Below are 13,542 nucleotides of genomic sequence, written 5' to 3'. Positions count from 1 at the left end.
AGTTTATGTCTTCCCTAGGGCAGGGCATTGTTACGGGTTTTTTATTTTTTTAAAAAGCCTTCAGCTTAAGTCCTAAAGCTGAAGAGTAAAAGGAGATGATGGTGATGTTTAGCAATTAATTAAATTAGCAGAGTAGTTGGTTCTGTGGACAAAGAAGGTCAAAATGTTATTCCAGATGGACTGTTGATTGTAGTTTTAGGTAACACATTTGTTCAATTAAAATGTTTTATGGTTTTTTAAATAGATTTTTCATTTATTTTATTTTTTAAAAGATTTTATTTATTTATTTGACAGCACAGCAGGGGGAGCGGGAGAGGGAGAAGCAGGATCCCCACTGAGCACAGAGCCTAATGTGGGACTCCATCCCAGGACCCCAAGATCATGACCCGAGCTGAAGGCAGCTGCTTAACCGACTACGCCACCTGGGTGCCCCTAGATTTTTAATTTATTTATTTGAGACAATGAGCGAATGAGTGGGAGGGAGAGGGAGAGATAATCTGAAGCAGACTCTGCACTGAGCTCAGAGCCCAACATGGGGCTCGATCCCATGACCGCGAGATCATGACCTGAGCCAAAACCAAGAGTCGGAAGCTTAACCGACTGAGCCACCCAGGCGCCCCTCAGTTAAAATGTTTTTAATCACTACAAAGTTGAATAAGGAACAAACCTATCAAGCTCCTTGTCAATTCTTTCCTGCCGCTGTTTTAGGAGTTTTATTTCTTCGTTAATTCTGTGCTTTTCTCTATAAAATCAAAATTTCAAATTAAATTTTAAAATAAAGCAGGATTTCTAATTGGGAAAGAATAAATTAACAATTCTCTGACTTCATGTCAGTGAAAGCCCTTTAGAAACCCAATTCTTCAGCATCCCCTCCCTATGCACTACTTGGTGTGAGGAGTCCCCCAGAATACCCCCTCCTATAAATACATACCAAAGAGGTCACCCGTGACACCTGGGTATGGTTTGGACTCCGCCTTGCTGCTTCCACAGGGGCCCTCTCACCAAGTGTCCATACCTGTTCTTCCAACCGGGCACAGGAAATCTAAGGGCTGTGTGTGCGTGGGCATGTGTGCGGGGGGATTGGGGGGCTAGAGGAAGGTGGGAGGGGAACGGGCACTCTTGGAAAACAGAGGCTCAAACTTTTGTCCTGCCTGCTGGATAAGACCTGCCTGGCTGTTCTTCCATTTCCCTCTCTTTGCTGTATTTGAGTGTGCTTTCCTCAGTGCCGCCCCAACTGCCACTCCAGCTCCAGGGAACTCATGCTGCAAACACACCTTTCTGTTCTTCCAGGGCTCTTCTTTGTAAATAAACAGTACTCCAGTCTCTAGTCCCTTGAGCTCTCTTCTGGGCTTTCCATGCTGGGGTGCATCCCCCCGACCACAGCACAGCAAAGCTTTCTTTCTTCCTTCAATCCCTGACACCTGCCATGGCTCCACGGCTCCAACATGCATCCTTGACACTTACCAGAAAAGAAGCTCCAAGTCTGTTAGACACTCAGAAGTGACTCCTCACTGGTAAGATAAGGAGCTTACTGTAGATGAATTCTATGATTACTTCCAGCTCTAAAAGAGTTTGTGATTTTCTATTTAACAAGAGTATGGCACCAACTTACATCCGAAATTCCTTTTGGTTCCTTGCAAATTGTCTTTTTGCCTCCTTTATAATATCACGGTAAGTTGGAGCAGGTGGTGTGATTGGCTTACGGTCAAGGAAAGATTTTTAATTAGGAACATGTGGGAGAGGAGGACAGTACCCATCACAGGGGGACTGAGAGGGCCGTCTGGCCTGGGCCTCTCAGTCAGGAAGGGTCTCAACTGTGGACATGAATAGGACGTCCAGAGTTACACTGAGAGGACTGAAAGAAGACAGTACCCACTAGACCATGTTAAACTTGTGTCCCATTATCTGGACTACACCACCCACAGTGCTCTAGTTTCATAAATTCTGTAATTCCCTTTTTTTGTGGTGTTTTGTGTAAGTGCTTTGTGTGTGTATGTGTGTGTGTACATTAAAAGCAGCAATTTGTTAAATGTAAATATTTAAAATGTACCAACATTTCTGTAACCCTATTTAGGCATTTTTTCATTTCTCCATATACTGAAAACCTCAAGGTCTCTTGACTTCTCTGAAAGGCTGTGGAGGTGACTGGCAGTATATGTTGGTTGCCTTAGGCTGGTGGCCTCTACTAACTGCAGGGAAGAAAGATGATAAGTAGAAGGTGTCAGTGTGCTGTGAATGAGCCCGGGGCTCTTGTCCCATCTGTTTCTGATACAGCCTGTGGTTGTGCTCTAAACCCACATTCGCGTCTGACAAAGCAGACACTTCCCTTCTGAGACGGCAATTGGCAAATGACTCTAGGAGGTAGCCCTCAGCTTGTGTTAAAAGAAGACCTGAGCCTCTCTGGTAAACTGGGAGCTCTTAAACCTCTGCAATCACCAAGATCCAGGGGATGAGACTGTCCTCGTATGACCCCCGCTCCCCCTCCTGAAGCACACTTCAATATTACCTCTATCTTTCTCTGAATGCAAATTTAGGGTCTACTTCACAGCTGTCCTTGATGCTCATTTTAATCTTATTTATCTGACATAAGAAAGGAGAAGCCCAGTGGATTTGGTCCCTGGAGCGGGACCACGTAGGTACTTAACTTTATGACCTTAACTCCTGAGTACTGTATCTCAATTAAGGTAACCAGAAGGAAAAAACATGAACGGCTCCACAACAAAGATGCTCCCAATAAGCCTGAATAAAATTTATGTCTTTCCTATGGAGCTCTAAACTATTCAGGATTTATCTTCAATCACGTATAACTTGAACATCAAGGCCTTAGAACCAAGGAAAAGAACACCTGATTTTCTGTGCACTCCAGACCACTTTCTCAGCAACGCTAGAAGAGATACATTCTCTGGGCTGGTCCCAGAACCTTTTAAGCAGGTTTTTACCAACCATCACTGACTGTGGAGGGAAGCAGTGTTGACAGAACATACTCCATCCTACCAACCACAGAATTTGAGAGGGTCTGGGTGACTATATTACTCTAAAATGGATCAAAATTCTCTGAAATAAATTTTAGAGAAGCCTATTTATTGATACATTCCAAATTCATTTTTCCCCTTAATCATAGCTGGGTTTTAGAATAAAGTTTTCCTTAAAGAAAGAGATGAGCCTGACTTCACTGTTTAATGTCACAGTGGCATATGGTTCCTGAACTTATGATATAATGAAAAGTTGATTTGTACTGTGTAGGTGAAAATCAAATTAGTGCTTTGATAGCATCTGGCACCCCCGTGAGGCAGACCAATAGTGACAATTGCAGGTATTCAGGACAAATAATCATTATTAACTCCAAGGACTCATTCAAGATACAGCCTTCTTCAGGGCAGCATGAAGTAAAATTGGGAAGTCAACAATTGGGAAGCCTTCAGTGTCCTTTACTCATCTTCTCTCTTGGTGCTTTTCTTTCAGGACCCTCTTGGCTCTTCCTCTCTCCTTGGCCATTTCCCAAAGATTACAGAGAGAGAGCCATCCTGGAGGTTGAGCTCTGGTTCTGGCACTGTGCTCAGCACTCCCCATCTAGTACCATGGTAGCCATGGTAGTTAACCAGGCTGGCCCTCCTTTTCCTTGTCTGTAAGGCGTGGGGATTTAGTTAGATGGTCACGTGGCTCCTGTCCTATTCTGATTTTCTATGAAATAGAAAATGAGCCTATATAAGTTCAGAAGTTCAGACCCATCAGTAAGGTAATGGCAAAACACTTTGAGAGTGTGGGATGGAATTTGAGATTTTGCAAAGGAATGAGGGGGAGTTTGTTTACTAATAGGATATGGGGGCTGGATGAGAGGGAGGAGGAGAGATCAACTGTGGCTAGGATAATGGTGGAGTCATTTTACAGAGATGGGGAAGTCTCAATTTGAAGGATGTATTACAGAGGATGAGAGGGTATTTTAATAATGGGCATGTTCAATTAGAAACTCTCAGTAAATGCAGATAGAGATCAATGGGAACAGATGTGAAGACGGGGACTCTCTTCAAAGGTGATGGTTGAAACAATGAGAATGAATGAGACTCTGAGGGAGAATGCAGACAGGAAAGAAAAGGAAAAGAAAGGACCTTGAGAAAGATGAGATTTTAGGGATTAGTAGTAGAAGGAGGGCAGGAGCCAGGAACTGGTATAACACAGTGTCACATTCCAAAGAAGGAGCTATTTAAGAAGCATCATCAAGGAAGTCATAAAGGTCAGTTTTGAAAACCAATAATGGGCCACCTAATTGGGCGATACCATTACTCATTCAGCAATTATTTTCTGAGCACCTGTTATGTGCCAGGCACTCATAGGACCCTAGAGATTGAGCAGTGAACAAGATCTGCAAGGTTTCCACTCTCACATGGTTCATATTCTAGAGCTTTTATACTTTCCAGAAGCCATTCACCACAGAGAAGTCAAGGCATACTCAAATAAATCCCCTGCCTAAAGGCATAAGAAGCAAAGAAACTGATTATTTTAAATAGAGGTAGGTACTGTAAGGGCAGTAAAATCATGTATGAGAAGAGAGTAGCTGGGAATGTGTATGCGGGGTACAGCATTAGTCTGAGAAGGCCTGAATATCAGGGAGAAACGGGAGCTGGCTATCACATTTGAGCAGGAGAAAGGGCAAGAGTGAGTGTGGGCAGAGTGGTAGGAGATGAAATCAGAGAGCTAGGTGGAGCTGGATCTTCTAAGGGGCTTTGTAACCCATGACGACATGCGGAGGAAGCTGCTGGAAGCCTTTAAGCAAGGGACTTATTTGAATTATGCCTTGACTATGAGACAAATGGCTTGTGAAAAGTGGAGAAAAAGGGCAGCTCTTCGGAGGCTCTTTCCATAGCTGAGGCGAGAGGGGTTGTGCTGCTTGGACTAGGGTGGTAACGGTGGAAAGGGAGAGAAGTGGACAGTTTCAAGATATGCTTTAAAGGTGGAGTTGATAGAACTCAGGGTTATTTTAAAATAGGTGTCCTGGGGCGCTTGGGTGGCTCAGTTGATTAGGCGACTGCCTTCGGCTCAGGTCATGATCCTGGAGTCCCTGGATCGAGTCCCGCATCGGGCTCCCTGCTCGGCGGGGAGTCTGCTTCTCCCTCTGACCCTCCCCCCTCTCATGTGCTTGCTCTCTCTCATTCTCTCTCTCTCAAATAAATAAATAAAAAATCTTTAAAAAAAAAAAAATAAAATAAAATAGGTGTCCTGAAGATGGAATAATATTATAGACACTGGAATTTCTAACAAAACAATTGTGGGCGTCAAGCCTGGCAGTTGGCATTGACAGTCTGGGGCAGAGAGTCCTGCCTGGTGGCCAGCCCTTAAATTATTTCGGGTCTAATCAATGCCTGCACAGAAGGCTGACAGTGCACTCCTTCTCCTAACAGTTAAACACATGGGCCCAGGAAAGCGTTGTACCAGCTTATCCAGTTAGCCTGCTTCTTGATTAGTCTACCAAACACTGTGGTTAACTCAGAAACCTCAAAGATACTGTATTTGAGGTAGTGGTGAGGGGGTGGGGCAATAACTGGAAATGGAGTGGAGAAAAAAGAGGTTAACATTTGTTGGATATCCAACATAGGCCACGCACTGCGATGGGGTCTGTACAGTATCTCTAGAATTCTGCCTGAGGCTCTTGCGACTGGTGTCTTTGCTTCCGGGAAAGTAGTTCTGCCCCACACAGTCCTATTTGTGGCCTGGCAGAGGACATCCCAGGAAGCCTCCTCCTCATCAGAGCTTCATTTTGCACTGGATTTCTGTTTTCAGTGTGCTGCTTCTTTTTTTATTTTTTAGATTTATTTATTTGAGAGAGAGAGAGAGTGCGCGTGCACATGGGTGGGGGAGAGGGAAAGAGAGAGAGAATCTCAAGCAGACTCCCCACTGAGCACAGAGCCTGATGTGGGGCTCAGTCTCGCCACCCTGAGATCATGACCTGAGCCGAAATCAAGAGTCGGACGCTTAACCAACTGAGCCACCCAGGTGCCCCCAGTTTTCAGTGTGTTTCTGAGGGCAGTGTGTCTTACTCTGGGAAAGACATTTCATAGTAATGTAGGTTATATTCAAGCAGTAGCTGTGATCGAATAGTCAATGTATCAACTGGAATTTCCTGTTTTCAACCAATTGTTCTGCAACTTATGGTCAGAAACACAGCATTGTCTTCAGGAATTATAGACATTCATGAATTCTGATCACACTGTACAAATTACCTTGTCTTCAGGGATCTTCTAAACGACATTACTGGAATTAAGTATCCACATAAACTACAGTTTTCTCTTGATATGAATCAAGTCTGAATGGTAAAATTCCAAAATAAAACTTCCTTAAGCTGGGTCCAAGTTACTTTCAAACTTTGGCTTTCAGATTTCATTCCGCATAAGTAACATTTTTGACTATTCAGAAAATGATAACTTTAGGGACAGATTAGTCCTCAAATCTAAAAGGGAAGTAGTGGAAGCCTCACTTTAAATAATTAAAGCAGAGAAAAACTAAACCTCACAAAATCTACTCATTTTGACAAATGTTTCAGCAAGACTCTAACAATGTTACTGTGGTAGTCATTTCTCAGTATACATAAGTCATTATGCTGTACACAATGCCATATGGCAATTATATCTCAATAAAATTAAAAAATATTACTGTACAAAGAATACTATAGCAGCATTAATGTAAGCAAAAGAAAAGAAAAAAGTTCTCCCATAATTCCACTTCCCAAAAAATAAAAGTATTTTCATTTTTCTATGTGCCTTTCCATCTGTCATATACAAATATATATTTTACGTTATTGTTATAATGGCATGGTTACTCTCTTTACCCAACTATCACAATTTTCCCATGCATCCAGGTTTTGTAGTCATTATTTTAATGTTTGCAAAAGATTTCAGAGTGTTTGTACCAGAGGGGCTCTACTGCCCTGATGCAAAAATTCTGCTGGGTTTTCTTGTATCAAATAATCAACTTTTCCTCTCTTCCCCGACTGTGTTTTCCAGGATGACGTCCCCCTCCATGCCTCCCCACCTTCAAGTCTTGCAAGGGAGGCCTGTGTCTCTCCAAACTCAAATCTCTGAGTTCTGGGAAAAGATAACCCTGTTCTTGCTCAGCTTTGGACTGGTGTGATGCTCATGGTAAAAAAAAAAAAAAAGAAAGAAAAGAGGTTGTGGTCCTGTTCATTACACAAGCAAGAAGCCTACATTTTCAGTTATGCCAGATTTCCACCTTTAGTTTTTTTCGCCCTTTGCCTGTCACAGACTGTGATGAAGGCCAGCAGCTTTAGAGAAGGCTTAGCAATCTTCCCGAAACAAAGAATACCTGAAGAGATCAGGCCCTTTTAACATGTCTTACTCTCCTCACTACATCTAGTGACTGAAACTCTAAGATCTTCTCCTGAGTAAAAATCACAGAAAATTAATTATTTAAGCATTCTTCTTATAGAATGATTAGCACAACTAATGATATGCTTCTCCTAAAGTGTACATGGTCTTGAGCTGCTGAAATTTAATTTGCATGCAGCTATTTCCTGGTAATATTTAATTTCTCTCTATTGCAAAGATTTTATCCTTCTACAAAGTTATATTGTGCTCTTGAGTATGGTTCCCACGATGAAGCATTTATGAGTGAGATGGTGCTTGTCACTCTGAACTAATTGGATTTTCTCCCTTGAACATTCATTATATACTATTGGTATTAAGACAAAGAACTATATTTTATTTCTTATAAATTATTAATTTTGAACATATGTCATTATTAAAATGAACTTGGGTATACATTCTTTATAAAGTCATTCTCATTGCCCACAAAAGTTGGTCACAGTTGTATATTTGTGTTGTGTAATGAGGTTCTGTGCTGTATGATGTTGCTACTAAAATCTTAGCATTTTCTTGCACTGTTCAGTCTTGATGGTTTTTAGCAGACTTCTGTTAATGTCTGTTAATGAATATCCTAAGTTTTATTCTCATCAGATACATAAAGTCATCAATTTTCCCCAACTGTAGAAAATTAGAGTACTTACAGCTTACAAATTATGAAGAATGGCTATATTTTATTCCTTGGGGATGACTGTGCAACATGTTTTCCAAATCCACTGTCTGAGCTGACCTCACACTGTGTTTTCTCATGCAATGCTACATGGAGTTTACTTGGCAAGCCACTAAATGGAGAAGAAGCCATTTGGGTACAAATAAAATAGTCCTGTTCTGGGACTTCACAACAGTTGTGGTTGGCATAGGACACACAAAACCTGGAGACATCCTAAAGGCCTCAATTCAGACTCTGGGGGCCTTGATCTCCCTTTAGAAACAGAGTATTAGTGAAACAAGGGACCTTAGAAATTGCAGAGTCCAAATCGATTATAATATAGATGAAGAAACTAAGGCTTCTAGAAAGGAAGTACCTTGCCGTGGAGAAGTCGGGCATGTGTGAGACTCAGGAAAAGAATGTCCCAGGGGCAAATTTTGCTTCTATCTGCCCAAAGTATTGTCCTAGGATGAAGCTGCAGGAGGCTTTGCTATCTACCCCATATCCCTTAGATGTATTCCTCAGAGTATTTTTAGAATTGTTAATGAGATTACCAGGCTTAAGGCCAAATAAAAGGAATCTAGGCAGCAAACGGTGGCCACAATCTCCTCCTTTATACACCAGAATTCATTTAATTCTTAATCCTAAGAACTAAATTCTTAAAATAACTTAGCATGTGGCCCAAACTGATCGTAGAACAGTTATCTTCTGCTTACCGTTTACCTTTGCTCACACTTCAAATATTTTAATGTCAGATTTGCAAGAGTGTCGAACATCCACAATACAGCCAGGTATCCAGAAATTTTTTTAAAAAGTTATTACTGACCCCATATGTCTTATTCTATGGGAGACAGTGCCACTGTTAGATTCTATATGGCCTAGTATTAAGTGTAAAATAGGGGTTTTAGTAAGTTTCATTATTTAATACATCATTAGAAGCAGTTTTGCAGCATAGTTTAGAAAATTGAGGGAATAAGGCTACCAGAAATATTAACACAGATTTAACGAAAAGCCTTCAACAAACTTGCCGGGCCTTTTACTAGGCTTGGAGACATAAAGATGAGTAAGACATGGTGTTTGACTTACAGGAATAATGAGTAGGAACGAGAAATAACAACAGGCAGTTTTTCAAGTAGAAGACAGAAGAGCTATAAAAAATAGGCATAAAGACTATAAAAGTCTTGCATTCTGTTCTGCTTTAGGGCAGAGCTGTCTCCAATTGGATGAGGGTGCTCCCCCGTGCTGCTACAGCAGCTTTGGCAGGATTCTGTGACTGATGACACGGTTTCCTGTCTTTGCTGTTGGACTGCTTAGCACCCTCGTACGAGTACCATCTGGTATGGAAGGGGTGTTCAGGAGGTGTTTATTGTTCTTGGCCTCCTGAGCAAGCATTCTTACTGATATTTCAGTGTAGCTGAATCATAGGCTTCATCTTGAGAAGCCTAGTCATCATCATCAAGTTAATTATTTTTTTTGCTATATTGTTTAAGAAATCGGGGAATTATGATATATCTTCAAGGAAAATTTTCATTAAAATGGTTAACATAAATTTTGGTGCTTTGGATGGTTGGCTCCAGTTACCTGGAAAATTCAGTTATGGCAACAGTTCACACTCCCTGATAAGACTGAATAAACAAGTTGTTGATTTATAGAGATTCCATTATTTTTATAATTTATGCCCTTGAACAGAGACAGCTCCAAGAGTTGTTTGGAGAGAATTTAGCCATCCCCATTATTTCCATCAACCCCTCCTCCATTCACGAAGCTATTCCAAATAAGCATACAAACTGTGGATTTGCTTTGCAAATACAGCGCCTTGCTTGTCACTGGATTGATTATCTAAGCCCTTCCTATAAAGATAGAAATTCTAGAGACCCTACTCCCCCCAAGATGGGCCAAATTGGATTATTAGTAACAAAACAGAGACAAATACATGTGAGATAACCAGCAAAAGAGCCAATTTGTTTGTTCTTAAATATGCAGACTTCAGCTCTAAGCTAGGATAGGGTTTCTACTTTCGGAAATCCTGGAGCACCTCTCAGAATCACTCAGAGCCATAAACCGGCAGTGATTTTTATGGGGTGAATGCAAAGTAACAGTGTGGATTTTGTCTACTTTCTCCTTTGCCTGCCCACCTTCTAGGAGGAGAAATGGTTTAGGTGAACACAAAATTATAATCTAGTCAATTTTTATATTTAATTGAGATACAGCTTTTTAGTCTTAAATTCTAAGCCCTCAAAAAGCTATGGCTTTTCTACCTGATTTTTTTTTTTTTTATTGACCAGTAACATATATAGCAAGGATATCCATTTTTTTCCCAAATGGTTGAAATCACTTAAACTGTTTGAAAATGAAATTTTCTTCTCTTATTTGATATAAATTGGGCTTTACCACATTTATACTAAGTTAAAAAAAGCCAAAATCTTAATTCATACTAACTCTCCAGGATGCAAATCCCTCCTGCTCCACAACCCCACCCCCCTTAATTTTCCACTGAGCCATGTTTATAATCTAAAATCCCAATTGTGGCTAAAAAATGGATACAACCCATTTCCTGGAACCTGATTACCTAAGGCACTAAAGTGTTCCATTTATTTCATTAGTTAGTGTAATAACAAGTTTGCTGAATTGTGGTTCGTGTCTTGTGCATTTTATTAAAAAGAAGGAAAAGAAAAACCTTAAAGAGAACTTAAACGGAGTAAGAAAAAAGGGCTGGATCTTACAAGCAATTTTGTAATTGTCTTTGGTTCAAGGTGGCTGCAAAATGCTTACAATACACATACACATACTTAACTCATGTAAAACAAAACCCCTTTGCTCTTCAAGTTCTTAAAAAAAAAGTATGATGTTCATTTTTCTACCCCACCCCACCCCCGTTTTTTTTTTCACTTGGCCTACACTCTTAACTGGCAGGGTTTGCGGAAGGAGGAAACTTAGCAACCTACTCAACAAAGTTTAGAATAGCTTCAAGTAAAAGTCATCTAAAAATAAAAATAAAACCTCCTTTTTTCTTCTGAGAGCAAAATTTAAATACTTGTATCATTTATCCTACTAAGTTCTATGATGTTTTTCTGCTTATAAAGTGCTCTATTAAATAACTCAGATATATTTTTTAAAATATAAAATCTGGTCCTTTAAGGAGTCCTTGAGAGCCTAGCAGGAGAATTACAAGCTTATTCTAGTAACTGATATAAACTAACATCAATGGGAATTAAGTAAAGGGAGTCTATGGATCAAATATCTGACCATCAAAAGGCAATCACAGAATTTTATACAGATCTAGGTTATTTATAAAGTTCTTGACCTGGGGGTTTGTACAGAGAGTGCTAAGCTTTCTTCTACAGATCAAAGCCATGAGGAATGGTGCAAAATACTGCATGATGCTAAAAGTAGTTATCTTTGAGCAAAACCAAAAATTAAACAAAGCTAGGATAAAAGGGAAAAAATCCAACCAAAAAAAGCAAAATATGAGGGGAAATTAACTTTGTTGGTAATTTTGTTGGATGGATGAATAATGAGTGGATGAATAAATAATATGTAATCTTAAGCCACTGAACTTCTAAAATTAGAAGGCTGCAAGTGGCAAGGCAAAAGAAAGTTCTGTATGTGCCGGCTGTCTGATATCCCAAGGTGACATCTCAAGTTCTGTGAAGAGCTTAAACTTTCCTTCTTACTCAAGACAGTGCTGTCCATAGAACATTTTTGTTATGATGGAAATGTTCAATATCTGCACTGTCCAACAGTCACAGACAGTGAATACTCGAAATGAGACAGTGTACCTGAAGAACTGTATTTTTACTTATACTTAATTTTATTAATTAATTTTTTAAAAGATTTATTTATCCCAGAGGGAGGGGAGGGGCAGAGAGAGAGGGAGAGAGAATCTCGAGCAGACTCCCTGCTGAGCATGGAACCTGACGTGGGGCTCGATCTCACAACCCTGAGATCATGACCTGAGCGGAAACCAAGAGTTGGACACTTAAACGACTGAGCCACCCAGGTGCCCCATTAACTTTATTAATTCAAATATAGGTTTTTGGTTTTTTTGAGTAAAGCAATAGAAGTTTATTAAGTGAAGATACAGAAAAAGCTCTCAAGAGTGAGAGGGGTCCCGACAGGGTTGCCAATAAGAGCCTTTAGGGTTGGTCTTTTATAGAAAGCTAACCAGGGAACTTAAATCCTTTTAACATTCCTAATGATAACACCTTCAATGGCTTACTTCCTTTTTAGGGGCTGGTTATTCTTTGTAGTTAAGTTTAAATAGCCACACAGGGCTAGTGGCTAACATACTGGACAGTGCAGTTCTAAAATTATGGAAAAACATAATAAATATCTAACTCTATGTACATATGTCTATTTTTTTAAATCTTGCTCTAAATAGTATATATTATTACTTTATGTAATATTGTAAAATATTATTGAATAGATCACATACTAATCTTGGTTTTCTAACTATATGTTTATCTAGTCAAAACTACTCAGTTTGTTAACTCTTACTTGGAGAAGTTATCAAGGTATAAGAACAGTGAACAAAAGAAAACCACCCTTTATGGGCTAGTTCCACAAAACTGAGTACACACAATAAGAACCAATGGTCCATCTTTGAAAATAAATTATCTTCAGAATGCCCCTGAGGGCACTGTGACTTGCCTTTTTCAGAGTCCATTTTCTCATCTTGATAATTCTTGCAACTTTTGTCTTATATAATCCCTTTTTTCTAAAAAGACTTTATTTATCTGAGAGAGAGAAAAAGAACATGAGCAGGGGGAGGGGCAGAGGGAGAGGGAGACAAGCAGACTCCCCACTGAGCAGGGAGTCGGACGCGACGCAATCCCAGGACCCTGAGATCATGACCTGAGCCAAAGGCAGATGCTCAACCGACTGAGCCACCCAGATGCCCCTGCCTTATATAATTCCCAAGACTTGGGCAACTTCTCTCTTGTTTGCTTCAGGGTGAGTATGTCTTTTCCTTTCCTAACAATATTCTCTAGGATATGGGAGCCAAAGACACAGTGAACTGACTTGCCCCTTACTGTAACCCTTGATGGTTGTCAAATTGACATTGATAGGTGCATCTTTTGCTTCAGTGCATTTCTATGCTTCTGGCTCCATTCTTTGACTCCATTTCCCCCAATTCTACTCCCTCCTTTCTTTTTCACCCTTCTGGTGGGATTTCCCCAAGTCTTAATACTGGAGTATGCAGACAGATATATGGAATTGTAAAAAGGAAGCAGACTCACCTTTGGTACTCATTTCATGGAAGAGAGCAACCTGGTGAACCTTCTTTCCATTTTCTTCCAGCTAAGCCTCTGTTCAAGATACCCTTGTTCAATACTTAAGTACTTCATGTATACTTCAACTGTTGCTCTGATTGCTTCCAGAATAAGCAAAAAATTACCCATTTCTCTGAAGATTGCATACTTTTCCAGACAAAGGAAGTGTGCTTTCCTGGACATTTAAAGGTGTCATCTTTCTAAAAGGCCACTGTGCTGCAGCTTTTAGACATTGAGGATGGGGAAGAAC

At 40.3% G+C, this 13,542-nt stretch overlaps 1 protein-coding gene across 2 annotated transcripts in view; it reads right to left on the bottom strand.

Annotated features, from left to right (window-relative positions):
* FAM227B (family with sequence similarity 227 member B) overlaps positions 1 to 13,542 on the bottom strand; it is a 210,149-nt gene that overhangs the window by 5,826 nt on the left and 190,781 nt on the right. The window contains exon 15 of one of the 2 annotated variants that reach the window (XM_078079389.1): positions 1,613 to 1,688. The exons of the other annotated variant lie outside the window; for it this stretch is intronic. Coding sequence (XP_077935515.1) covers positions 1,613 to 1,688 — 76 coding nt within the window. The remainder of the gene's footprint in view (positions 1 to 1,612; positions 1,689 to 13,542) is intronic. 2 annotated transcript variants of the gene reach the window in all.

This window comes from Halichoerus grypus, chromosome 8, assembly GCF_964656455.1.
Source record: "Halichoerus grypus chromosome 8, mHalGry1.hap1.1, whole genome shotgun sequence".
NCBI lineage: Eukaryota > Metazoa > Chordata > Mammalia > Carnivora > Phocidae > Halichoerus > Halichoerus grypus.
This window is presented reverse-complemented; position numbering and strand designations above follow the sequence as displayed.